Source organism: Gracilinanus agilis, chromosome 5 (genome assembly GCF_016433145.1).
Source record: "Gracilinanus agilis isolate LMUSP501 chromosome 5, AgileGrace, whole genome shotgun sequence".
Taxonomy (NCBI): Eukaryota; Metazoa; Chordata; class Mammalia; order Didelphimorphia; family Didelphidae; genus Gracilinanus; species Gracilinanus agilis.
Genome location: NC_058134.1, coordinates 271156658 through 271184508, shown reverse-complemented (window position 1 = coordinate 271184508; position 27851 = coordinate 271156658). Strand labels below are relative to the sequence as shown.

General features: G+C 38.7%; 1 protein-coding gene across 1 annotated transcript; it reads right to left on the bottom strand.

The window, feature by feature from the left end:
* Positions 1-77: 77 nt before the first annotated feature.
* On the bottom strand, positions 78-26970 carry TMBIM4 (transmembrane BAX inhibitor motif containing 4). The gene is made up of 7 exons (XM_044677535.1): positions 26839-26970; positions 18970-19078; positions 12109-12214; positions 9393-9426; positions 8034-8151; positions 5845-5890; positions 78-1854 (listed from the first exon to the last, which is right to left on the bottom strand). The coding sequence occupies exons 1-7, from the start codon at positions 26933-26935 to the stop codon at positions 1648-1650; spliced, it is 717 nt and encodes a 238-aa protein (XP_044533470.1). The 5' UTR covers positions 26936-26970; the 3' UTR covers positions 78-1647.
* Between the last annotated feature and the right edge of the window lie 881 nt (positions 26971-27851).

Genomic DNA, 27851 nt, shown 5'->3' with positions numbered 1-27851 from the left:
AACTGATATAATCAGTACTCACATTCTTACCCCAAAATCAGTCACTCAAGATAATTAACACATGCCAAGATTACTTGTATATTAGTAAAAACACATCTCTTTTATTAAAATAACTACAATATTAATATGTATTTAAAGTCACCTTTTCAGATAAAGTACTCTTTATCAATGTTCCTGGAAAATGATTTGGTGCTCTCTGTGGGAAAGCTCTTTGCAAATTGCAAAAGTATCTCACAAACCTGATGGGTCACCATTCACATCTCTTCCTGGTTCTTTTCCAGGCACCACGTCCTGTTTGCCAGCCTCCACCTTTGACCAAAATTACTCAAGCTATCCCCCTGGGCTCCTTCTGCAGCCTGGGGGTCTGGTGGCCCCATTCCCAGATGCTCACCCTGCTGGTGCTCAACAAGTCTGGACACCTCCTAGGATTTAGAACTCCCAACTCAAGCCAGCCACTAGCCGCCACCACCTTCACACCATGTCACCACGAGCAGCATCCAGGAAGCCCATGGAGGCTTCTATACCTAAACATTAGGGCGTATTTAATCTGCTTCTTAATAAAACCCTTCATAATAAATGATCAACATTATAAAGCTCATTAAATCCATGGCTTAAAAACCCCGACTTCAGAGCTGACGAAGTGGAGGCCCTGAAAGTTAAAGGACCCCATCAAGGCCTCGTTGACAGTAAGCAGCAGCCAGGACTAGGAACTGCGCTTTCTAACTCCCAGTCCTGTGCTCTTCCCGCCACACAACCCTGTTGAGACTCTGCGTTAGCTCGCTGCAATGGGCATGCCTAGCATTCCCAAATGAAACCACAAAGTACATTTTTCTGCCTACATTTTGAAATATAGGTTAATATCCTATGCCCAGCCTAAATACAGGAGCACATTCTAAATTTAAAGTTTAGCCTATACATTTAAATATCTTTCAATTTTAGACTTCATATCTTACCTTAAAACAGATCTTTTGTAATACTTGGAATACATGTGAATTTAAAACCGCATTAAGGATGGTCTTTTTATTACAATATTGAATAATTTTGAAAATGTCAGTTGCAGGGCTTCAAAATGCTCAATTAGATATTTTCTTTCTGATTAAGATGAACATATTTTAGTACAAATGGATTTACAACTATTTAAAATAATCATGGAGTGAAAGCCTTCAGAATACAAATCAAATGAATACTTTCAGCCAAGTATTTAAGGAAAAATATAAAATCACTATGCAAAGAAAACCTTAATTTTATATTATATATTCATGAAGCAATTCTGAATTGCAAATTACCAACCTCTGGCAAATTTAGAAAAGGAAAATATAAGACAGTAAGATTTTTAATGTCTCATTACTGAAATCAAAGGTAACAAAAAAATTAATAATTACCTTGGATGCAATACCCAATTCTAGTCTTACAAAGAGCAAATATTGTTAATGGTTAAGTTTAAACATTTTGAAGGATCCAAAATCATTTGGAGAGCAATATGAAACATTATTCTTGAGTTCTAAATTAAAATTTTGGTAGCAGGAAGTTGTAAAAAAATAGTAAAGCTTCAATCTCACAAGTATTGAGTAATTAGAGATCAAAATAATTTTTTAACAATTTACATCCCAAGTCTCATTATTTAATCCAACATTTTATTGTCCTCAATCATTTTTTATTAAATTCTTCTAATAAACGCAATAGGTGCAGGAACAGATTGATGACATCCAAGTAGAGGTTGATGGCAGCCAATATATACTCTTCAGGGGATAGTTTGTGCATCAGAAGATGAGTATCATAAATGATGAATCCACAGAACAGAAGAGCTCCCATCGCAGAAAAGATTACCTCCACTAATTCATTATCATAGAAGAACTATAGATTAAGAAAATATATGTAGGTTAATATTTGAGAAAAATATTTTCCAGGAGACCTTGACCTACCTGCTATAATTAGGAGTTATTTTTTAATAATCACTAGTAGAGTGATTGTAAAACCAAAATGTTAAAAGCACACAAATTCCAAATATGGAATCAAGTATTCTAAATGCCTTACTTTATATTATACCACAATGAGTAATTGTATAATAGTATAAAGTAACATTTACAATTAACTTAGGGGGAACGATTAAGATTTTTTTTTTAAACCCTTAACTTCTGTGTATTGGCTCCTTGGTAGAAGAGTGGTAAGGGTGGGCAATGGGGGTCAAGTGACTTGCCCAGGGTCACACAGCTGGGAAGTGTCTGAGGCTGGATTTGAACCTAGGACCTCCCGTCTCTAGGCCTGACTCTCAATCCACTGAGCTACCCAGCTGCCCCACGTGACAATTAAGATTTGACAAAGCCACCTAGAATTCTATAGCAATCTCACAAGAGTATTTATTTCATTATTCTAAGAGTCTATAATTTTGTCTCGGTGGCTACTCCTTTCCATAGATGCCAATCATAGTGGCCTCTGCGATGAGCTCCAATTAATAAACTCACCACCTTGCAAACGCCCTATAGCAATGATCCCCTCTGACTCAGCTTAGCTGGTCCTCTGACAATAGGCCTGTTTCAATAAAGCCCCTGAAGCCTTTCCAGTCTTGTGTTCAAGAATCCAGAGTCACCTCTGAACCAATATAAGATATTTGAAAACTTTTCCAAAATTCATTATTTTATTTTTGAATCCGAAATTATCTCCTTTGAAAGCTGACAATCCCATTCAATTGAGATTTCTTAAAAGATGTTAGTATTCCTCATTTTCTATGATTCTACTAATTCATTCCCCCATTTATTTAAAAAATATAGACTGAGCATCTACACTTTAAAAAGTCCTATGCTAAGAGTTTTGGAGGTAGATAATACAAAGATAAATGAGATCTAATTTCTACTCTCAAAAAACTTAAAATCTAGTAGGGAAAACGGAGATATAAACAATCATACTATAAGACAGTGTGTGGCAAGTGCTTTTAAAGGAGATTTGAGCCAAGAACAATATAGGTTTAGTGCTAGTTTGATCAGAGAAGGTTTCATCTTCTCTGAAAGATGGGAATTGGATGAATTGACCCTTTCAGAGTGGTCAAGAGAGATAAAAGGAGGGGCAGCTAGGTGGCTTAGTGGCTACTGAGCCAGAACTAGAGAGGGAAGGTCCTGGGTTCAAGTCTAATCTCAGATACATCCTAGCTGTGAGACCCTGGACAAGTCACTTAACCTCCACTGCCTAGCCCTTACCACTCATCTGCCTTGGAACTGATACTTAGTATGGATTCTTAGACAAACATCAAGGGTTAAAAAAAAGGGTAGAATAAGGTTCAACAATGAGCTAATGAATAAAGCAAACCAACAAGGTAGAGAAGGAATAAGTCAAGGCCAGATCCACTGAGACCTCCAGGAAAATAAGACTAGTTGCCAGATCAATGCCCTGCGGAGGCAAAGGGGGGAAAATCCTGGGAGGCCAAATAAGGAAATGCTTCTTTCAAGCATGGGGCAAAGGTGAGGGTAGAAACAAAATGAAGGAGGGCCTGCAAAGTCCATGCAGGAAGAGCGGCAGAGAAAAGCCCTCCCACCCCACCCCCCCGGGGTTGCCAGGGGCTTTGTGGGAAAGAACAAGGATGAGAAGTGGAGCGTGGAGATCTCTCCTGTGCTTAGTGAGAAAACCCACGTCAAGCCCCTCAGAAAGAGATTTCAGGGCTACGAGAAGGGGGCAAACCCAACAAGCTGGATTCCACTCCACAGGGAACTCAGTGAGAGCAATGACGGCCAGCAGAGGGCGCTGCCAAGAAGAGTCCCAGCCTGCCTGGGCCTCCCCACACAGCGTGGGCCTGCATAGTTTGGGCCCCCACTCCGTCCCAGCTAGGCCCATGGAAAGGCCTTCTCCAGCTGGGGATTCTGGGGCCTGAACAGAAGGTGCCCCAAATGGGCATGATTGTTCTTTCTGAGCTGAAAGCTTTTTTTTATCTTTATCTCCTTTTCTTTTTTATGATAATTGCTTCTCTGGGAAAAACTTTCCCATTCCTCCCTGGACAGGGAAGAAAAACAATCAAGGGAAAGGCAGAGGAGGCCACAGCTCTCCCTAGGCCTGCCACAGGCCTGCCCAGCCAGGTGTTTCATTCATCAGCCCTCCAAGTCCTTCTTTGACTCAGAATTTGGCTTACAGGGCTGCCCTTTTCATTCTAGTCTTGCCTGCGGTTCACCAGGGGTGCTGTGTCTTTTTTAAGGACAAGTTAGGGGAAAGGACAAGAAAACCTGTAACTCACCCAGTTGCATCTTTACTTTCAGACAATCCTGGTATCATTATATTAACTGCATTTATTTTTTACAGAAAATAAAAAATGATAATTTAATGTTTTTTGAACCCTTACTTTCTGTCACAGTAACAATTCTAAGACAGAAGGGCTAGGCAATTGGGATTTAAGTGACTTGTCCAGGGTCACACAGATAAAAAGTGTCTCAGACTAGATTTGAACCCAGGTTCTCCCAACTCCAGGCCTGGAGTCCTTATCCACTGAGCCACCCAGCTGCACCCCTCCCACACCTTTTTTAAAATTATCCTTTTATTATGCAGACCATAAGAGTGAGAAAATCCAGGCCTGTCATCCAAAATAGATCCTGGTGGCCTTTAACCAAAGCTTTAATGCTTACAAAGTACTTTATGAACACCGTCACATTTTATCCTTAAAATAGCCCTTCAAGGTAAAATCTGTCATTAACTCCAACTGACAGAGGAGGACACGGGCAGACAGAGGTGATGTGACTTTCACAAAAGCCAGTGTATGAAGCTAGATTTGAACAGCAGACATTCTGACTCCAGACCTGCCAGCTTCTTCTATACAGAAAGTGTGAAGATGGGATTAACTCTCCCCTGCCTATTTAGATTTTAGCCATCTGGAATGTATACACCCCCACTTAATCCTTAAGAGGGGGGCAAGGGGGAAGTCTATGACCCACATGTGCTAGTGAGGGATACATCAAAAATGACTGCCTGCCCTCTGGGCAGTCTGAAGCAAAGCTAGGGTGCAATTGGTCCACGTATAAGTGGAAGGAAGGCACAAGATGTGATGCAAAGAATTGTCTTTAAAAATGGTGATAACTTCCTGTGACCAGCTTTGTCTGCTATGAACTTGACTTTGGAGGAGCTCTGGCTTGGGACCTCAGATTGTTCTTGGATCTTCCCTTAGGACTACCATATGGATGAGTGAAAAGGCTGACTCCCTTTCCTGGATTTCTGGAGGTACTAGCCTCTGGAGAGGTCTCTCATCCCCTTTTCCTGGGCCTCTGAAGCCCTGCCTGGTTCTGACAGGGCTGGAATACACATACACACTCACACTACTCTCACTCACTCTCTCACGCACACTCTCAATCTTACACTCTCTCTCTTTCTCTTTCCCTACTTTCACTTTTTCCATTTTGTAAATAAACTACCATAAAAAGTCATTCTGACTTGAGTAATAATTTCAGCAACCACAGTCTTATAAATTTAGTCTAACCCTTTTTTTTTTCAAACATTTATTAATATTCATTTTTAACATGGTTACATGATTCATGCTCTTCCTTTCCCCTTAACCCTTTAATTTTTAACCTTTACAAAAGGCACTTAGCACACTCTATCAAATGAGATTTTAATACTTGGGCATAACACTTTCTAATATTTTAATAGCTAGCATAGTTCATACTAATTTATCACTCAGATTATTTTCTTATAATTAAATCAGTTATATAGTTATAGTAATGGTCAACATGAGGTCTATAGCATTATTAATTACTGAAGTATTCTACCTTATCATAAGTAATATGTGTTATTTTTATTAATATACTTTGATGCTTAAGATTAACTTGTAATGACTTAAGAAATTATTTTTAGACTTACTGTTCTAAAAAAACTTACCCTCAAGAATCCTGACAAGAACAAAATAAACAAAAAAGCGAAGAGCCTATAAAAATAAAAGCATTGATAAGTTAGATTATATTTTCAAAGTATGATTTTTTATTACTTGTAGAAACCATTTTTAACAATTGTTTTCTGACATTTTACAATTCAGATTCTCTCCCTCCCTCCCTCCCCTCCCTCCCCAGGGTGGTAAATAGACTGACATAGGTTAAACCAGTGCTTTCATGCAATACATATTTCCAGATTGCTCATGCTATGACAGATGAAGTATGATTTCTACTGAAAGGATCCATTTTCCTCAGGATTCAGTAGTCATATTTTAAAAATAATTGATTTCTAAAAAAGAATCACTTAAGAATATATAAAATTATATTCCTACATCAGCATTAAAAATGTGTATTTGTATTCCATAAATGTTTATTAAGTATCTGCTACTTGCAAGGATACTGAAGATGGAGGCAGCTTTAAGATGTATGGCCTCTGGCAACAAAGAGGAGAAGTTATGGACTGCTAAGCAAGGACCAAGGGATTTGGGGGAGATGGGGGCAGAGGAGTTCCCTGAAAACTGCAGAAGAGAAAAGACTTTGAGGCCCAGCAGGGCCAGAGGAATAAGGATGGTCACTACATGTGTCTTCCTCCATTAAACCCTAGGTTTAGGTCCCTTTTTCCCATCAATGCTGTGTCTGTGTGAACGAAGGAGACTAGAAGGTGACCTGGACAGTTAGCAGAAGTTCAGTAGAAGGTGGGATTGGTGGGGAAAGCTCTGTTCTACTTTGTAAATATGAGTCACCTATGGGGCAACCAATGTTCAATCAGAAGCTCACAAGAATGGAACTCGGATGGAGTGAGAGACTCAGGCTGGAGAGAGGTAATAACAATAACAACAGCATTCACATAACCCTTTAAGGTTTCTGAGGAGCTGTAGACATATCTCTTGTTATCCTCACGGTCACTCTGGGAAATTACTGCTATTTACAGCAGTGCTTTTTTTTTTTTTTAACTAGGGAAAGAATTAGAAATTAGAGGCTGAAGATTAGAGAAGAACCATCAGATAGCAGGGGCAATTGGCTGGATCAGACAGGAAAAAAGGGTCCTGAAGGAACCCAAGGAGGGGTTGCCTTTGGTAGAGGGGCTAACTCTTCCTCAGAGCCTTAAAGAAAAGAGGAAATGGTGAGAAATGGTGTCAAGGGATTGTGAGATGAGAAAGTGGAGGAAAAAAGGAAATCTTGAGAAATGATCTTGGTTCTCTCAGTAAGTATGAAGGGAGAACCTCAGTGGAGCTGGCAAAATAAAGTCTGAAACAGTTATTGTGAAGAGGGAAAGTCAATAGTCTTAGTTCACAGTTCAGAGGGTTAAGATACAAAGGAAGGTAAGGTTGCCAAATGGGGGTGATTGCCAGGCAAAGTACAAGGGGGTACTTTAGATAAGAATCAAATCAAACTCCACTGAAATGAAAACCACTTAAGCAGCTTTCCCAATAAAGTCAATGTTGGGAAACACCCATCCGCCCAGTTGGAGAAAGTACTGAACCATGAGTGATGCAAGCAGAAAAAAATGCATTACCATAAACTGAGTTAGGCTCATAAAAGACTATTGTTCTAAATGATGATGAAACATAAGAAAAACTAATGAAATGGGTTTTGTTTCATTTTGTAAAGAAGGTGATTAACTGATCAGGATAAAAGTTGAGGAATGTCTCTACAATTAGTTGGATTAAGTAATATTGCTTTTAAAAATCTAACCAACTCCATTAACTAATCTGTTTTCTGTTCCATAACAAAAATTCTGCAGTTGGTCTTATGGTTGCATCAAGTCTTGTAATAAAGCTGATTACCCCTAGCAAACAGGCATTCCTGGCCTCCAATTCTTGTCTTTCCTCTTAAAAGGGAAAAAGAAAACTTCAAAGAACAAAGATACTTCCACCCATTTTAGCTCTAATCTATGCCCAGTCAGTAGGGTGATGGCAAATTCTATAATGTTATTTTCTGTCACAATCTACTCTGGAATAATGGGGTCTGATTCTCCAAATGAAAAGTAGATTATACCCCTAGTAATGTTTTTCTCTACTGGTAGAGACTATCCAGAGCTTTCAGTATGAAAAAATTCAAATATGTTTCCTACTACTGCTTAATAGAGCAACAAGGACAAAAGCAAGTATGTATTTTATAGTTGAGGATAAAACCTACCCTGCTCCTAATCTGCTGAAATCTCTCTTGGACTGGAGAGTGTATAGAGTCAAACCAAGAAACACTGCAGTCGTCAACATAAAAGCATGGAGAACAACATACACATCATAGAACGTCACTGTAAAAGAAAAACATTGATTTGTTCACTGAACAATGAACCTAAAATAGACCAACTACGGAACAGGCCTTGCTTGTATTTAACAAAAAGAAAAGCTTTCCCCTCTCATTTTGGACTTGTCAAATGATAGCCACAATAATGACTTGGCTCCTTACCTCACCTTGAACAGAGACATATTGGGACAGGTACCAGTATGCACTCACGAGATCATTGGGACCATATGGGCTATGGACTGATGTTTTTTTTTTTTTTTAAACCCTTATACTTCGGTGTATTGTCTCATAGGTGGAAGATTGGTAAGGGTGGGCAATGGGGGTCAAGTGACTTGCCCAGGGTCACACAGCTAGGAAGTGGCTGAGGCCGGGTTTGAACCTAGGACCTCCTGTCTCTAGGCCTGACTCTCACTCCACTGAGCTACCCAGCTGCCCCCGAGGACTGATGTTTTAATAAATGAGCAATACTTGAAAATGAAATTAAATGTTTGAGGCCAAAGAATATATAAGAGTTAATTCTTGGTTACTCAGGGACTAATTATCCAGGTTTGCTCTTCCACCTCCTTTAGTGATACCTTTTGGTTCATTCTCTATTAATTTGCATAGTCAACAAGACATAAAGGAAGTGAAATGGAAGTGTGTCACTTGTAACATGAAAAAAAAACAATTCAAGAAGATTCAGAGGAAACCTGTATTCTCCTAAGTGCTTTCATTATCCCCACCCCTCCTTTTCTGGGACCAAAAATTCACACCTGGGCAGAAGAAGGGTAGAATTGCTAATCTAACTTCTATGGTCTTAAAATAGAATTTATTCTTCAAGCCACTATGAGTGAAGTCTGGCATGAAATGTTAGCGATTACACCTTTTTTTTTTTTTTTTTTTTTTGCTGTAAAAAACAAATCCTTATGCTGTATGTCATCCCAAGAGCCTTCTAACTTAGTATAAGGGGTAGGGAGGAATGACCTTCACTTTACAGAGGTGGAAATCAATAGGAAATGCTGTACTCTGATCCCTCTGATTTCCTTCCATTCTGCAGAGCATCTAGCTAAATCCAATGAGCTGCTCAAAGTGTATGATTAACCTCTGCCTCCTTACATTCTGGGTTGTTATGCCTTACTGAGTGAGTGTTTATTAAACACTTGATGTACAAAATGCTAAGATTTAGCCAAGAGTCCTCTTTTTAACCAGAGAGCATGTTAATAGAGCAAAGATTACTTCAACATACTACATAGAATAATTATGGCTTACCAGATGCCGCAACAGTCAGAGATTCCAAAAATGTCTATGAAAAATAAAAAGAGATGAATTATACAAATGCATGCAAACTTTATCCAGTCTGCTGAAATATTGTTCAGTAAAAAGTTTAAAGTACTTTCTGTATCGTTTATTCTAAAGCTAGGTTGTGAGGAACCTGAAATAAGTATTATATCATCATCTTGAAAAGGAAAGATCAGCCAACTAAATGATTTGGATTCTAATTCTAGTTGGGTCATTAATTAACTTTAGGCAATTTGCATAAAATGGGGAACAATAAATACATGAAAAAGAAATTCCCACAGAAAAAAAAAGGGTGGTCAATGTGGCAATCTGTTTGTCTTCCATATCTTTGCTATTTCCTTCCCTTTAATTTAGAGCTTCCTTTTTTCTATACCTCCTTGTGACATTAGCCATTGTACCTCATGTAAAGAATATTACTCATAAAAGCTCTAGCCAGAAATTGTAGCCACAGCAAGCCTTGGAACATCCTATTATTAAAGGGGGTGCTCTTGGACCTCCAAGTGCAGTCTGTTTGGGTACAGGTAGTAGGAACCAAATATAATACTGCCATTTTTTGCTATGGTACAGATGGTTACCTCTGTTTGTCAGCAGCAATAACAATAAATAGAGAAACAGTGATTGGAATCCATGATTCCACTGCTCCTTGTGATGAGAGATATTACAGATAAGAAAACTGAGGCAAACAAAGGTTAAGTGACTAGCTAGTAAGTGTTTGCAGTGCAAACTCAGGTGTAACTGACTTCAGGCCTAATGTTCTTAGAGCTGGAAGGGCCATTAGAGGTAATTGGTTTAGTCTAACCTCTTCATTTTATTTTATTTATATTGTATCTTTAAGATGGGGAACCTGAAGTAGAGAGAAATGACTTAGCCAAGACCACAGAGCTAATAAGCAGCAGGAGCTCTGGGATAGAAGTCTTCTAATTTCTGAGTCAATATCCTTTTTTTACTACACCATTGTTTCTAGTGGAAAATGAATTTGGAATTTTAAAATGGCTACATTTGGGAGCACAACTTTTGTATAAATTGGTGACTTTTTAATAGTATCTTAAATTTGTATAGCATGATGGGTTTTTAAGTATACTATGTCAAGGACAGTTTAGCCTAGTTATAATCAAATATCACCTCATTTGATCCTCACAGCAATCCTGGGAGATATTTGTAAATGTGCTGATTAGCACAGTGCCTGGCATGCAATACAGAAATGCTTATTTCCTTCCCTCGATATTATTTTTATGAGAAAATTAATGCCCAGGGAGGTTACAAGACTTGCCCAAGGTCACACAGAGAAAACTTCCAAGGAAAAATATGAACCCATCTTCTGGTTCCCTTTTTCTACTATGCCACTGTGTGGGACGAGATTCAGTGTATAATTCTCAGAGTAGTATTTGGCTTGTTGTAAACCCAATTTTCAAGATCCCTTAGTTTTACAATTCTTTAGACTAAAACTGCCCCCCCCATAAAACTTTTAGTTTTCCTGACTTATTTTCAAAAGCCTTGAGAAGAGTTTATCTGTACCCTGAGAAGAAAGCCAAACTATAAGATAAGCTGAAGGAAGGAAAGTATAGGGAGTTTCAAAACTATCATGGTCCCTGCCTGGGAATCCCATGATAGTCACTGGTTTTTCTTGATCATGGGGATCTTTAGGGGTACATAATGTTGAAAATCATGTGCTCAAGACTTAAAACGCCACAGCCCCTCCTTTTGTGGGATTGGACAGAGGGGAGGAGGAGAATCTTGAATCAGAATTATTATAAAAGTATGTAATTGTACCTAGAAGAAGAGAAGATATTTTTGCCCTGAGCAAGCCACTTGTGTGGGCAGAATCCCTTTTCCTCCCCAACCTACTCCACTGTCCCACCCCCACTGTCTGCTGTTTTCTCTGAATAAAGCCACTTTTCTCTGCCAGAATCTTATCAAGTCTCCTATCTACTCATTAGAGTGATTTCTGGGGGTGCGAGCCTCCCCCGAATTTCATTCCACATACCACTCACCCTACTTCCCACAGATAAGATACTTATCATTCAGTTAAAAATTGAGAAATTAACTTAGGTTTGAACTAAGTCTAAAAGAAGAAAGAAAAGATAATAAAATGAATCTAAATCCAGGGCTTTGGGCTCAATGTATATTTTTGTATGAATTTTTACCTTGAACTACAGAGTGCTCCTTCTTGGACATTATCTCAAAATGAATTTTTAAGAGATTGCTTTCTTTCACTTGAGATACACACCCTTCCAACCATGTTTTTGTAAAGAGCAATTAAGACTCCGTATCTCAGCAAAATGATCTTTGAAAAGGAAAAATTACTGAGAAATGGAGACCCCCCAAAAGGCCAGCCAGAAAAATCCAGGCTTCCAATCTCCCCTCAAAAAAATTATAAAATTTATATAACTGAAAGAAATCTGAGAGATCATATAGGTCTGCAGGGCCAAAGGAGTAAAGATGCTCTGTTTTGCATATTATCGGTGGCAATGCCCAGTCTCCTAATATCCAGGATAGTGTTCTTTCTAATATAGCACAAAAAACTAAAGCAATCTACTAAAATACCCCAAAATTCTGGAACTGAGAAGAGACTGAAAAATTCATTTTTTCCCCTAAAAATATATTTGAAAATTAAGACTAAAGGAAGACAACTAAAAAATAAATCAAAATACTTATTCAAAAGAATAAAAGCTTCAAAAATACTCACAAATCCAAAGAGCAGATAAAAGTTAAGTGGATGTTTATGTCTGTTTAGCATCAATGCCAGAATCAAACCCAAAGATCCAAGGAGAGATATCAAAATCAATGCTGGACTAGATATAAGAAAGAATAGATTTTAAATTAAAGATACTGAAATTTTACATCAAATTAATTCAAATTAAAAGGTTATTAAACACATCTATAATTTAACAAAGTCTTTGTTCAAGTACCTACTAAACTCTAATGATAAGCTCTTAAAAAAAGGATCATAGATCTAGAGTTGCTGGATGGAGGACATGTAACTCTCACACCTTCCCAAAACAGATGAAAAAAATGAGGCCTAAAGGGTTGGAGTGACTTGCTTAAGGTCACAGAGGTAATGAGAAAGCAAGTATTTTTAAACTCGAGTCCCAAAACATCAAATTCAACATGCTTAATGATATGTTTTCTTAGAAAACAATCTTTTTATCATCATAACTTAAAAAAAATCCAAAAGCCTGCCCCCATTTTAGCTTACAATTTTAGAAGATAAGACCTTTAAATGATTTTAGAGACATAGGACATATGAGCCCACCTCTAAAAACTCTTTTGCAGCCTTAGACCAGAATAGAAATATACATTCAGGAAAACAAATAACATTCTTGGAAACTAGGGTCCTGAGCCTTATTTAAAAAAAAAAAAAAAAATCACAAGTATGTAGTCAAAGCTTTTTTCAGCTGGTGAAAGCAGACACCTGGGCAAACTCATCCCACAGCTCCCAGGATACTGAATGTTTCATTTTTGATGGATTTATGATATCACAGATGTGATTAGTCCCTCCACTAATTCAGATCACAATCCTTCTGCACTTTTTTTCTTAAACCCTTATCTTCTGTCTTAATTCTAATACAAAAGAATGGCAAGAGTGGCAATGGGGTTTAAGTGACTTGCCCAGGGTCACACAGTTAAGAAGTGTCTGAGGCTAGACTATGTCTTGCCAACTCTAGGCCTGATTCTCTATCCACTGTGCTACCTAGCTGCCCCTACCTTTCTAACCCTATAAGATTCTCATCCATATCTCTGCATAAAGCTTCCACAGTGTGACATATAATGGAAACTTTGCTCTGGTTACTGCTATTGTCTTAACTATATTTATGAACAACACTGCAACACTTGGGGCTATCCATATGTTCTGTTTCATTTTTGATACAATACCAACCTATGTCCTTTTTCAGTCAGACTTGCCCTTGATAACTTTTAATTGTAATTGACTTTTAAATTAATAAGCATTTATTTTGTTTTCCTCTTATACCCACTTCCTTAGGAAGAAAACAAAAAAATACCTTGTGACAAATATGTAGCCAAGAAAAAAAAATTCTCACATTGGCCATGTCAGAAAATTTATGTCTCTGTATCTTGAAACCATCAACTGCCAGGAGAGGGTTAGCATTCTTAATCAGTGTTCTGGAATCATAGTTCTTCATGACATTGATCAGTTTTCAAGTTCTTCAAAGGTGTCTGTCTTTTCAGTGCTATTCTTGCATGAACTGTTCATGCAAGTCTTCTCAGGTTCCTTTGAATTCATCCCTTTCATTTTTTTCTTATGGCATAGTATATTCCATTATATTTATAGATAGACTATAATTTGTTCAGACTTTCCTCAATTGATTTAACACCACAAAAATAGCTACTATAAATTTTTTTTGTATTTATGGATCTTTTTCCTTCTTCTTTAGTCATTTTGGGATACAGGTTTTGCAGTGTTTTCACTAGGTCAAAGGATATATGTACTTTTCTTACTTTTGGGGGAATAGTCCCCCAACTGCTGTCTAAAATGGTTGGACCAATTTACAATCTCTTAATAACGCATTAATGTACTTAATTTCCCAAAGCTCTTCCAATACTTGTGATTTTTCTCTTTTTTGTCATTTTTGCCAATTTCTTGGATATGAGGTGGAACATAAGAGTTGCTTTAATTTACATTTCTCTACTAATTTGGAACATTTTTATGTGGCTGTTGATAACTTGGATATCTTCTTCTGAGGAGTACCCATTCAAATTCTTTGATAATTCATCAATGGTGAGTGGCTCTTATTCTTATGGGAATCTTGGAAATGAGGCCTTTACTAGAGATACCTACCACAAATATTTTTTTTTCCCTCAGCCAACTGTTTCCTAATTTTACTCAATTTACTTTAATTTTTCCTTTCTAATTTTACTTGCTCCATTATATTCTGGTATTCTTTATCAATGGTGAGGTTATCACACAGATGTCATTATGCTTGTTACATTCAGCTTTCACAAATTACAGGGCCTGGGGGCAGCTGGGTAGCTCAGTGGATTGAGAGTCAGGCCTAGAGACGGGAGGTCCTAGGTTCAAATCCGGCCTCAGACACTTCCCAGCTGTGTGACCCTGAGCAAGTCACTTGACCCCCATTGCCCACCTAACTACTCTTCCACCTATAAGCCAATATACACAGACGTTAAGGGTTTAAAAAAAAATTACAGGGCCTCTTCTATGTCATCCAAAAATAATTCCTAAGAACAGATCATCTGGCCTCTAGATTGGAGAATGCCTAAATGAACTCAGGCAAATGAACATAATGGAACTGTAGGAAATGACAGAATAAGATGAATAGAGAGAAGAATGGAAAGATCCATATGAACTGATACAGAGTGAAGTACAGAAAGAACCACCAAAAATTTAAATTAAAAGTGTATTATAAAGCAAGCATTACTAGAAAGAAGAAATATGAGAAGATACTCCCACCTCCACCCCACCTTTGTAGAGGTGGAAGGCCCATTAGTGTGATACATTGCACATATTTTTGTGGTTTTCAATGAATGGATCAGTTAAGGGTTTTGGGGGGATTTTTTTTGAATAGATCAGTTTTGCTGATTTTTTTTCTTAAAAAATAAAGTAAAACATGTAACTATGGGAAAATATTCAAAATTAAAATTAAAATTAAAAAATTAAAAAATAAAGTATTTGTAAAATGAGGTGGCTCTCTGGGAGGGGAATAGGAAGGCTCCTGGGGAAAGTCTTGTGATATATCCTGTCTCCTCTAACAGACTGCCCCCTCCATTATTCTTGCTCTTTCACTTACTTTCAATCTCTCCCTGTCTACTTCCTGTTACCTATAAACATGTCCAAATCTCCCCCATCTAGAAAAAAACTATCATTTGATCCTTTCATCCATAATGACTATAATCCTATAGCTCTTCTGCCCTTTGTGGCTAAACTCCCTGAAAAAGCCATTACATTAGGTACATTAGGTACTTCCATTTTCTCTCTTCTCACTCCATTACAATCTGGCTTCTGACCTCATTTCCACCATCATTCTCTCTAGTCACCAAATATCTCTTTAGTGCAAAATCCTGCAGTCTTTGATGCTACTAATCACTCTGCTCCTTGATACTTTCTCTCTAGGTTTTTAGGGCACCCCTCTCTTGCAGTTTTCCTACCAATCTGACTGCTCCTTTTCTGACTCCTTTGCTAGATCCACCTCCAGATCACATTCTGTAACCAGATATCCCTCAAGGTTCAGTCCTGAGCCCTTTTCTCTTCTCCTTCTATACAATTTCACTTAGTGATCTCATCAGTTCCCTTGGGATTACTATATCTATACTGATAATTTTCAAGTCTACCCATTCTGCTCCAAATTCTCTGCTGCCTTCCAATCTCCCATCCCCATGTGCCCTTCATACATCTTAAACTCAACATGTTCAAAAGGGAATTCATTATCTTCCCCCTAACCCATCCTCCCCTTCTAACATCATTATCACTCTGGAAAGCAATCAAGAAATCATCCTATCTAATCTGTTACCGAGGCCTGTTGATTCCACTTCTATAATAACTCTTGAATACACCGCCACATCCCTGGCATAAGCTCTCATCACCTCACACCTGGATTATTGCAACAGCTGCCATCGGGTCTGCCTGTTTCAACTCTCTCCCCACTCCAATCCACCCAGTCACTAAGGTTCCCAAAGTGCAGCCTTTTCCCACTCAATAAATTCCAGTAGCTTTCTTTTGCCGCCAGAATCAAATATAAAATGCTCTCTTTAGCATTCAAAGCCCCACATGACCTTGTTGTCCCTTCTTACCTTTCTAGTCTCACAACTTACTCAAGAGTCACAAACTCTTTGACCCACTTGATCATGGCCATCTGGCTGCTCCATGAAAAAGACATTCCAATTTTCTCTGGCTGTCCCTCATGCCTGGAATGTTCTCCCTCATCTCCACCATATATCCCAACTACAAATCCATCTTCTACAGGAAACCTTTCGCAATCCCTCTTAATCCTAGTGCCATCCCTCTTTTAGTTACTTCCTATTAATTTGGTCTATAGTTTATATATATTTACTTGCTTCTTAGCTCCTCAATTATGTTATAAGCTCCTTAAGGGACTATCTTTTACCTCATTTTGCATCACAAACATTTAGCACAGTGCTTGGCACATAATAAGGCATCATAAATGTTTAATGACCATGTTAAAAAAAAAGTCTTAAAAAGACCATCTGTGTTTAAGGGCATCCAGAGACTGAGAAGGGTTCATAATGAATACACATATATTTGAGGAAAGACAGCATGACAAAGTGGACTTAGAGTCTGTCTTTGGAGTCAAGAAGACCTAAATTCAAGTTTATATAGATATATACTAGCTATGTGATTTATCTTCCAGTGAAAATACCATTTTTCACAAGAAACACTGGGTTCAAAGAAGTGGTTACTAATCAATGAGAACATATTGCTAAGCCTATTATATAAGATCTGTTATATTCCACATCTATTCGCTGACCTCCTTGTTCCTGTTTCATCTACAAATGCTTTAGATATGATTTGAGTCTCACATAAACCCCAATGTGGTTCTCTTTCCTCTCAAATGATCTCCATCTTTATGGGTTTATTACTCACAGTCTTCTTTCCTCTTCTGTAATGTGGGAGTCTTTGGGAGAGGGGGAGGTTTAGAAAGCTAAATGAGAAGTTTGGCTTTATCTAGAAAAACAACTATAATGTGAAAATTAAAGCCATCAATAAAATCCCAGACCAAAAAAAAAAAAAAAAAAAGAATCACGAGTCACTTCTTTACCACACTGCAATGTAATAAGATTCATTAGCTACTGTGACTAAAGAATCTTCTCCACATGGACAGTGCTCAGGAGCTCCTCTCAGAGAACCATGCTATGTGTAAGGGCCTTTGAGATGCCATGGGAACACTCAGACATTCTTTAACTGGTGCTGTTTAGCTAAAATCATGGTGAAGAGGAGGCTCTTTGATTGGCTGAGGAGGCATTTAAAGGGCCCAAGTCAATTCCACCACCCAGCTTTGCTTCATTGTCTGATAGTGTAACGGTGCCCAGGGAGAGTCCATCTATACAGGGAAAAGCCTTAAGGCATCGCCCCTTCTGAGGGTACGTGGCCCCAAGAAACAAGCTTTGCTCCTTGGCATTTTCCTTTGTTCTTTCCTGTCCTAGGTAAAGGAAAAAGAATCTTGAGGCCTAGTGAGCATTCAAGGTTGACAGAGGGGTGCTCCCCTGAGTGTATTCCAATACAACATGGCACCAATGTCTTGAGCAGTGTGTCCTTTAGAGGTGACCTTCAGGACCAGAGCTTAACAATGGCTGAAATAGGGATTCCTCTGGCAAGTTACCACTTTTGGATCAGTACTTATGCACATCCGATATTATATAGAAATTGAGCTAAATTTTGAGTCTACTCTCCCACGGACCAAGGTGGCTTGGAGGAGGATATGTCCACTGACGTTTTAGGCTATAATTGGAATTAAGCATCTCTTTGTAAAAGCTAATCCATGTTAAATGGTTAAATGGAACTTGGGGTGCTAGTTAATGCCCCCTAACAAAGGAGGAAGTATAGTGGTTGGGACTCAAGTCATGAGCCTGAAGAACCTAGTAACTTGTAGAAGGCAGCCCAGTCCTTTAGGGTCCCCAGAATAGGCCCTTTGTGGAAAAATACATCATGTACAACATGAATACTTCCTCCAAGAAGAGAGTTAGAAGGTACTTTAAATTGTGGTGCATGATAAGTATCTTCACAAAATATAGAGGAAAAAACTGGTTGGATAAATCCTATTCAGAAATGGGTTGGATTAATGATTTCTGAGATACCCTCCAACTCTAAACCATAGAAGCCCTTTCAGAAAAAAGTTTTCTGTATTTTAATTTTGCAGCAAAAATTCTCAGTGAGATGTGATGTACAACTCAAATTTCGATATGCATTCTTAAGATTATTATAGTGGGTAGCTGGGTAGCTCAGTGGATTGAGAGCCAAGACTAGAGAGGGGAGGTCCTAGGTTCAAGACTGGTCTCAGACACTTCCTAGCTGTATAACCCTGAGCAAGTCACTTAATCTCCATTGCCTAGCCCTTACCACTCTTCTGACTTGGAACCGATACATAGTATTGATTTTAAGGTGGAAGGTAAGGGTTTAAAAAAAATTATTACAAAATGTCTCCTAAGACCTAACTGCCTCTAAATCCCTTTTGAAGAAAACATATACAAATCAGCAGCTAAATTCTACTTCCAATCTGTGATGATGCATTGGGCATTAATCTCATATTTAGGTGGCTTTCACATTTCATCCAGAATTCATAGTTAATCACTAGAAGCTATAAAATAACATCTTTCTTAGTGTCTAATTTAAAATAATTTCAATTTTTTTAAATTGTTGTGTTTTTACCAATGTAAAATGTTTTAACAATAAACATGTTATTAGGCTGAAAAAAAGAAAAAAACTCCACTGTATAAGGAGATAAAGCTTATCTCTCCAAAGGGATTTGAATTGGAATAGAGCATAGTTTCACTTCCTAATGACTATACTTTTCCTTAATAGAAGTCAAAAAATGGTCAAAGGTCATCAGCGTCTTACCTTTTATGTACAAATATCTGGATGCTATCAAAGTACATAAAAATCGATGCTGTCACAGTAGTTAAAAGAACTTGAAGAAAAACAATGCTATAGACTTTCCGAAGAAAACCTGTGGGGGGAAAAAACATTTTTTTACTTCTCTAAGCATACATAATAGAACAGCAAGAACAAATTTCATTTTCTTTTAGAAAACTGAATCTCCCAAATGCATTTTCACTAGTTCTGATCCAATTAATCTGGCAATTCAGAACTAAAAATGCTCAAATGTCGAATTTCAAAATGAATTACAAGATTCTAATTGACATATAAACCTTTAAGAAGTTTCAGTTTCCAAAAAACTTTTTGAAAGTCAAAAATGTCATCATTTTCACCTACAAAAATCATTTCCCAATTATTTACAAATGGCATCCAGAACAGGCAGGTAGGTGCGGCTTGCTGTCTGCTAGACCTGGAGCTCAATTGTTCTTGGCTGGTCACAGCTGGTCATAGGCTCTGCTCCAGTTTGATGAAGCTTGTGGCTGCTATCCAAACATTTCCTCTAAGCTTCCACTCTCTCGTCTCCTTTTTTCTTTCCTTCCTTTTTTCATTTTTTTGTATCTTCGTGTGTCCTGATGTTTCTTTTATGTTTTTTGGCACTTTTTTCCTAAACAAAAGGTCCAGTCTTTGAAGATTTTGTCAGCTGGCAGGAATCCCTTCCTTCTAATCACAGAGGCAAAGAGTTACCAATAAGTACAATTTTCATGTCTTCAATTCTGGATTGCTGGGTCCATTGTTGTCTACTGCTGAATTTCTTTTTACCTACTGGATCCAGAACAGTGCTGGGCGATCAAAAGAGTCAAAGGGTGGGCTCTGAATAACCAATGTTTGACTGTACTGTAACTGTGACTTAGGTTGGGGAGGTTTGAGGAGAAAAGCCCTCCACCGCTGGGCTTTTCTAGCTTTTTTGTTCCCTTGAAGCAGACTGGCTCACTTTCGTAACATCAAATTCAAAGGATCAGGATTCTAGTACCAGTTTCTTCTTCTATAAAAGAGAGGACCAATGGAAGCTGCTTTGCATCCCTTAGGATACCTCACACAAATGAGATAACATATGAAAAGTCTATAAACTTTCAAGTCTATCCAGGAAGATGATTAACATTGCTTTGTAGCTTTTGGTATGCCAGAACTGTGCCCCTTTGATTTGTTTTCAGCAAACAAGACCTAACTGGGAGGGAGGGGAAGGGTTAGGGCTTCTTGAGCTTTAGCTCATTTAGCAAAGTGTCTTCTGTAGAGTGTACCTGGCCTGCCCTTATTTTACTGACAGCCATACAAAGAATCATCCTGACAAAATTAGCTCTAACAGTGAAGAGGGAGGAAAACTGACAGCTTTCTTTATTGTTTATCAACTGAGGAATGGCTGAATAAATTATAGAAAGTATTATTTAATATAAGTTATATGAAAGTATATAAATCTAAATGTGTATAAGTGTCAAAGTATAGAAATTATATGAATCATAAATTACCAATATTATAAATGATACATAAAAGTATGAAAGTATATAAATTATTGGAAAATAACAGAATATGATTCCCTATAAGAAAAGACAAAAGGGAAGGTTTCAAGGAAACCTGGAAGACCCTTATGAACTGACATAGAATCAAGTGAACAGAACTAGGGAATAATTTATACAGTAATAAGATTGTAAAGAAATACAACTTTGAAAATCTTAACAACTGATTAAAGCAATACTCTCCAAAGGGATTGAAGATGAAGCATGCTCCCTACCTCTTGTCAGAAAAGTGGTAAATTCAAGGTGCAAAACCAGAGGGAAGGGGGGGTAGTTAGGTAGCACAATGGATAGAGAGCCAGGCCTAGAGATGGGAAGGCCTGGGTTCAAATCTAGCCTCAGACATTTCCTAGCTGTGTGACCCTGGGCAAATCACTAAACCCCCAACTACCTACCCCTTAATGCTCTTGTGCCTTAGAACCAATACATAATATTTATTCTAGGACATAAGGTAAGGGTTTAAAAAAACTGAACACGGAAAAGGCGCAGATTTATTTTGCAAGGTTAGCCTATTTTTAATTGCTACAGGGACTGTGTATGCCTTTATTTATTTGCTATGGATCAAGTAGAAGATTTATGGGAGAGAGAGAAGCAAGCTAAAAAACAGTGCTATGAAAGAAAGAGAGAGAGAGAGAGAGAGAGAGAGAGAGAGAGAGAGAGAGAGGGAGAAAGAAAGAAAGAGAGAGAGAAAGAGAGAAAGAAAGAAAGAAAGAAAGAAAGAAGAAAAGAAAGAAAGAAGGAAAGAAAGAAAGAAAGAAAGAAAGAAAGAAAGAAAGAAAGAAAGAAAGAAAGAAAGAAAGAAAGAAAGAAAGTCAGTCTCTAAAACCCTTTTAAAAATGCATAGATAAGGGGCAGCTGGGTAGCTCAGTGGTTTGAGAGTCAGGCCTAGAGATGGGAGGTCCTAGGTTCAAACAGACACTTCCCAACTGTGTGACCCTGGGCAAGTCACTTGACCCCCATTGCCCACCCTTACCATTCTTCCACCTAGGAGCCAATACACAGAAGTTAAGGGTTTAAAAAAAATGCATAGATGAAAACAAAAGTTCAGAAGAAAGTACAGATAATCAGGACAGCCTAGAAAGTGATATGTTGAATTATATATACTTTTAAAAAGGCAAAAACGATTTTTGTTTTCACTTTTAAGTAACAAAAATAACTATTACTTACTGTTTTCTGATGGCAATGCTTTGTCCCAACAGAAAACAGTAGTACAAATAGCTTAAAGCAAACTAAGCAGAGAACCAAAGGATAAGGAGAAGAATTAAGTAAATCCACAACTTTAAAAGCAATATTCTGTGAGAATAACACCGTCATCAACAAATGTTGGAGGGCCTACCAATCTGAGCCTGACCTTAAGGTTAATGACACAATTCTGAATGCCTCACCTTATTTCTGGGAAATCTGAAAGGAAAGAACTCAATACCAGCCTGAGCATCTCCAAAAGGCCATTCTATATTCTAATGTGACAAGCAAATTATGTTTAGTTAATATTATTGCTGGTATTCTTAGTTCAGATGGCATTTATGAGACAAGTAATTTTTATGTGACAATATCTCTACTTTGTAACACATTTTGGCCTCGTATACTTGATGTATATACTTAAGTTCTATGGTCTTATAATATAATGAAGACCCATTAACGGGCATCCTCAGGAAATAAGGTCTTCTTTTGTGTTTCTTGTCTCTTTTCTTGACAGTTCTCCATGCTACTGAGTACTCCTTTCTATTAATCTTTTGTTCTAGATGAACTGAAATAAAAAATTGCATTTTCTAGTATCTGGGAAATTGATTTTCCAGAGATAATGTTAGGGAAATGAATTTCAAAGTGCTTCACTTGTATTATAATCTTTAAAAAACCAAAAAAAACTTTCTAAAAAAAAAAAGGTCTCCCTTGAATGAAACTGACTCTGGAGTTAGAGGATCTGGGTTCCAATCCCATTTTAAACATTTCTTATCTACATCTATGCTCCTCTAATCCTTATCCTTTACTTTCTCAGAACTCAGAAACAAAAGGTCAATAGAAGACCAGATATAAAAAGCAATCTTATATTCCCTGTGGGGGAAAAAGCAAAATTATATTATGAGGTTCCTGTTTTTCATAAAAGTGATCTCACTCCCTCTGTTTTTCCCATAGCACTAATCATCTAGATCTCACCTCTGCCCTTAACAATCACATTTTCTCAATTTAAAAGAAAAGTACTTGTCTTCTACAATACCTTCCTTGCACACAGCAGATAATATCTGCTGAAGAATAGTACCAGTTAGAGGAGGAAAGAGGCCTAGTAGAGAGGAAGAGAAAAGTTATCAAAGAGGCAGACTGTCAACATCAGCAGAGCTGATCCTTTACTGAGGATTGATAGAAAAACAAGGATGAGGATTACATGGGCATCTGGAACAGAGCTAAATGGGAGTCAAATGTTTCTGACATCTCTTGATGGCCCAGAAAGAACCTTTGAACAGGGAAAGTCACCAAAGGCTTGAAGAGTTACATTTGCCGCACTGTCAATCTGCTGAGATAATGATGGTATGGTCTGCTAACTAGACAGAAAGGAGTGCCCTTATTGGCTGGTGAGAATTATAGAAAGAAACTTTCATCACAAAAGCTGACAAAAACAAAAGCAGGGTAAAAAGACAAAAGGAAGAGATTAGGAAGAGATTAGTAGATGGCAGAATGAATCTTTGTCCAGAGTTATAAATGGTGGCAATCACAGAGGAATTCAAAGTGATGACAGCTGGCAAGTAATAGATAACCTGACCAAATACTAATTTCACAAAGCACTTTACATATATTACCTTAATTAATCAGAAGAGAAGAGAGCTACTGGTGAACAAAATAAAGATGACATGGGAGCAAACAAGTCTCAGAGGGTCCTCAGAATGCAACAGTGGTGATAGACAGACCCTACAGAAAGGTGGGATTCACTGGCTCACCAGAGATGTAAAGTAATCTACCCACCACACTAGAGAAACAGCTGACACTGGCTTAGCATAGAAATCCTAGGATCCAGACTCAGTCCTCCCATTAATTAACTTTCTGACCTCAGGCAAGTTATTCAAGCTCTCTAAACCTCAATTTTTTCAACTGTAAAATGATGTGGTTGAACTAGCTTATCTCTAAGATCTCCCTGGGGTTCAAAAATACCATGACTGGATGTTTTTTTCCTCTGTTTGTTTCCCCAGGAGCCCTAGAGATATTTTTTGTGCAATAAAAGAACACCAACCACAGGGTAAGAGAGCACAGCTGAAGATAGTCTCTCCTTTGTATCCCTAGAGTATCTAATTCTGTTCCAGGATAACATCAACCCTTGAGGCCTCAAGAAAATTTTAAACAGGGATCATAGCCCTGGATATGGAAAAGACTTAAGATACCATCCAACCTGACTCAATTCTCCTTATTTTACAGATGAGGCAACTGAAGCCCAGGGAGATAAAATAACTTTTCAGAATTCACATAGGTAAGAAACATCAGAAGCATCATTTGACTTGTATAGTTAGAAATATCTTGAACCCCTAAAAACTACATTACCCAAAATTCCTTTTTGTATTACCTAGAATGCTTTTCCCTTTGTCCACGTTTGCGTGGTCACATTTGTATAAGTTCTGAGGCTCTGCCTCTCTCTCTCTCTTCTTCACCAGCACCACTGAGTTAGTTGGCTTTTTTGCTTTAGCTTCTTTTATGTTCATTATTATTAATAAATCTTATTAAATATAATACTTGGAGTATTTTGCATATAAATTTTAATCTCCACAGACTCCTGGTCCTCTGATTCCAGTGCCTGTGCTATTTCCAATGTCCCATATTGCCTCCGGTGAGCTCAATAGTTTAAAAAAAAAAATTCTCCTTTCCAGCTTCCAATGGCCAAATCCATAGCATAAGGGAGATGGCACTGTGATACAGTAGGAAGATCCCTGATTTTGAACCAAAAGATCTGTGTTGGAATCCTGATTCTGGCCCCAACTCCTAACTCAATAACCTTGGGCAAGTCCCTTAAGGATTAGACTAGTTCTTTAAGGTTTTTTCTGTCACTAAAATCCTATCTTCCCCCACCCCCCATTCTATAAGAAAACCTCACTATCTTCTCTCCTCCTGATCTTGCCTCCAGTCCTCAAATCATTCAACATACAAGCATATCAGTAATTTTTTCATTCCCTTCCAAAACCAAAATCTTTTCACCTTTAAAACTAAAACAAGCCAATGAAAGACTCCCTCTGTCAAGTACTTTCTGATAGACTACTGACTCCTACTCATGACCACAACTTTCCCTATCATGAAAAAAATGAACAGTTAAGGATAAACTCTAGGATCCTTTGGCTAATATACCACAGAGCAAATTTAATTTAAAGACTTCAACAATCCCATCTTCATCTCCTAGAATTCAATTCAAATCTATTCCCAAGGCAGTTAGTCTCTCACTCTTTGACCTAACTGAGGAAAAGGACAATTTAATTACTATCATTCAAAAGTCTGATTTACCTGTGTTAGGTTACTAGTGGTAAGTAACAGAGGGGGGAAAAAGACTAAGAATTCTTACCTGAGAGACTAATTTAACTATGATAGACAGGGTGATATAGCAGTCAGCCTCATTGTGGAAGATCTGGGTTCAAATCCTACTTCTGACACTGCCTGGTGTGAGAGAGTAGTAGAAACCACCCTGGATTTAGAAACTTGGGTTATTGTTGTTTAGTCATTTTTCAGTCGTGTTCAATTCTGAAGACCCCAATTAGGATTTTCATGGCAAAGATCCTGGGGTAGTCTCTTAGTTCCCGCTCTCTTATAGATGAAAAAACTGAGAAACAGGATAAAGTGATTTGCCCAGAGTCACACAGACAGTATGAACATAAACAAATATATATGTAAATGCATGTCTAGGTATATAGGAATCTATATATTTACATAAAGATTATAAATACCTATGTATAGGGGGCAGCTGGATAGCTCAGTGATTGAGAGCCAGGCCGAGAGATGGGAGGTCCTGGGTTCAAATCTGACCTCAGATACTTCCCAGCTATGTGACCCTGGGCATGTTACCTAACCCCCATTGCCTACCCTTACCACTCTTCTGCATGGAAGCCAATATACAGTATTGACTCCAAGACGGAAGGTGAAGGTTTTAAAAAAAATAAACACCTATGTATAAATGCATCCATATGTACACACACATGCATGCATGAATATTGCCACATTCGTATCTGGCCCTCAGGCTTATACTAGCTAAGTGACACAATTTCTGTCTGCCTCAAGTTTTCTTATGTGTAAAATGAGAATAATAACAACACCGCTACCCACCTCACCAGGCTTGTCATAAGAACAAAATATGAGAATATTTGTAAAACGTTTTGCAAATCTTAAATCAGAAATTTATTAAGCAGGCCCTGACTCTTCCCCTAGTTGCACTAAATTCTTTAAGGACAGGAGAATCTCCCAGCAGGTTCAGAGTAGGCACTACATCAGTGTTTATTCACTGATTGACTGCTAAGGGCTGAGAACGAAAAAAAGAGGCAAAAGACGGTCCCTGTGTTCAAGAATCTTATAATCTAATGGGGTAAGACAGCATACAAACAACTATGTATATAAAAGCGATAAACAAATGGGAAATAATCAGCAGAGGGAAGGCACAAAAATGAAGGGGAGGGGTCGTATAAGGCTTTCGGTAAATAGTGGGATTTTGTTTTATTTTTAAACCTTTACCTTCTAACCTAGTATAAATTCTAAAGCTAGGCAATGGCGGTGAAGTGACTTGTCCAGGGGTCACCCTGTTAGGAAGTGTCTAAGGGCAAATTTGAATCCAAGACCTCCCGGCTCTAGGTCTGACGCTCCATTTTCTGAGCTACTTAAGCTGCCCCCAAGATGCATTCCCCACCCCCCAAACCTGTAACTTCTTAGAATCAATTCTGTGTATTGGTTCCAAGGCAGAAAGGCGGTAAGGGCTAGGCAATGGGGGTTAAGTGACTGGGTTGCCCAAGGTCACACAGCTATAAAGTGCTTGAACTCAAGGGCTCTCTCTGTCTCCCGGCCTGGCTCTATGCACTGAGCCCGTGAGCTGCCCCCTAAATGGTGGGATTGGAGCTGAGACAGGAAGAAAGTCGGGAGGGCATTCTAGAATAAAAATCAATTAACTAGGATTCATTACGCGCCTCCTACGTGCCAGCAGGGTGCTAAGTGCCCAGAAGAAAAAGATAGGAAAGGTCCGTCCAGTCTAACCGGGTAGACAACCTAGCAAACTCCCATTCACACCAGCTGTAGACAGGAAGGACAGTAGACAGAGGGAGGGCATCGGCATTAGGTGGGGGAAGGGGAAGGAGGAGAGGACTACCGCACGTACCCATGCGGATGTGGATGCTGGCCGAAGCCACGCTGGTTCCGTAGTCGAAGTCATCCTCCAGGGACGAGTAAGAGAAGACGGGATCCGAACTGGCCATGGTTGCGGTTGCAGCGGAGGAGGGCCCGACGTCAACGTCGGGGAGAGCCTCAGTTCAGTTCAGTTCAGTTAAGCCCCGCCCCCTCTCTCCCGGCCCCTCCCACGTAAGTATTGTGCTACTTGTGACCCAACGGCCCCAGCCCACTTCCGACTTCCGGTTAAAAGCAATCGAACTTCGAGCATCCTCGAAGCCATGTCCATTAGAGTCCCAAATTAATCGATTATTCCCTCCTTGTGGGGGCGGGGTGACTTTTCCTTCTTGGAGTCTTTCTCGGGTAAAAGCAATCGAACTCCAAAACAGCCTCGGAGTCATAGCTAAACGAGTCCAAAACTAATCGATTTCTAAGGCGGGCCGGGGGAGGCGGTTGAACTTTCCCTCTTCCATTCAGTGTATACAAGTCGGGATTTCTCTCCATCTTTAAGCTCAGTAGTTCAAAATAAAATTGAGAATCGATTTTCTAGGCACCAAAATGGTGCAGTGGTTAGAGCTGGTTTCGAAGTCAGAAAGACCTAAACTCAAATCTTGCCATAGACAGTAACTTAGTAGAATCAGATTTACTTTTTGAATTTCTGAATGACCTACTCTGACACAGAGTGTTCTTCTGACGCTACCCAGTTCTGTATGTCCTTTTCTCCTCCTCTCCGCTCCCTTCGAGCCCCTCCTAAAACCCCACCTGCCTCTCCCCGTCTCCCTTCGAGCTGCATCTCCCATTTCTCTTAGATTTCTTTGGTTTGCTCCTAGCTGTCTTCTTGCGAGTTTTAGATTCTATCCAATTTATCCTGCAGATATTCTGTGTATAGAGCTCTTTGCATCCCGTTTGCTTCTCGGAGATTTCCTCCAATTTATCCCTCCTATGTCTTGTTTGCACAGAGATGCACTAGATTCCACTAGAGTGTGAGCTCTTTGAAAGAAGGGG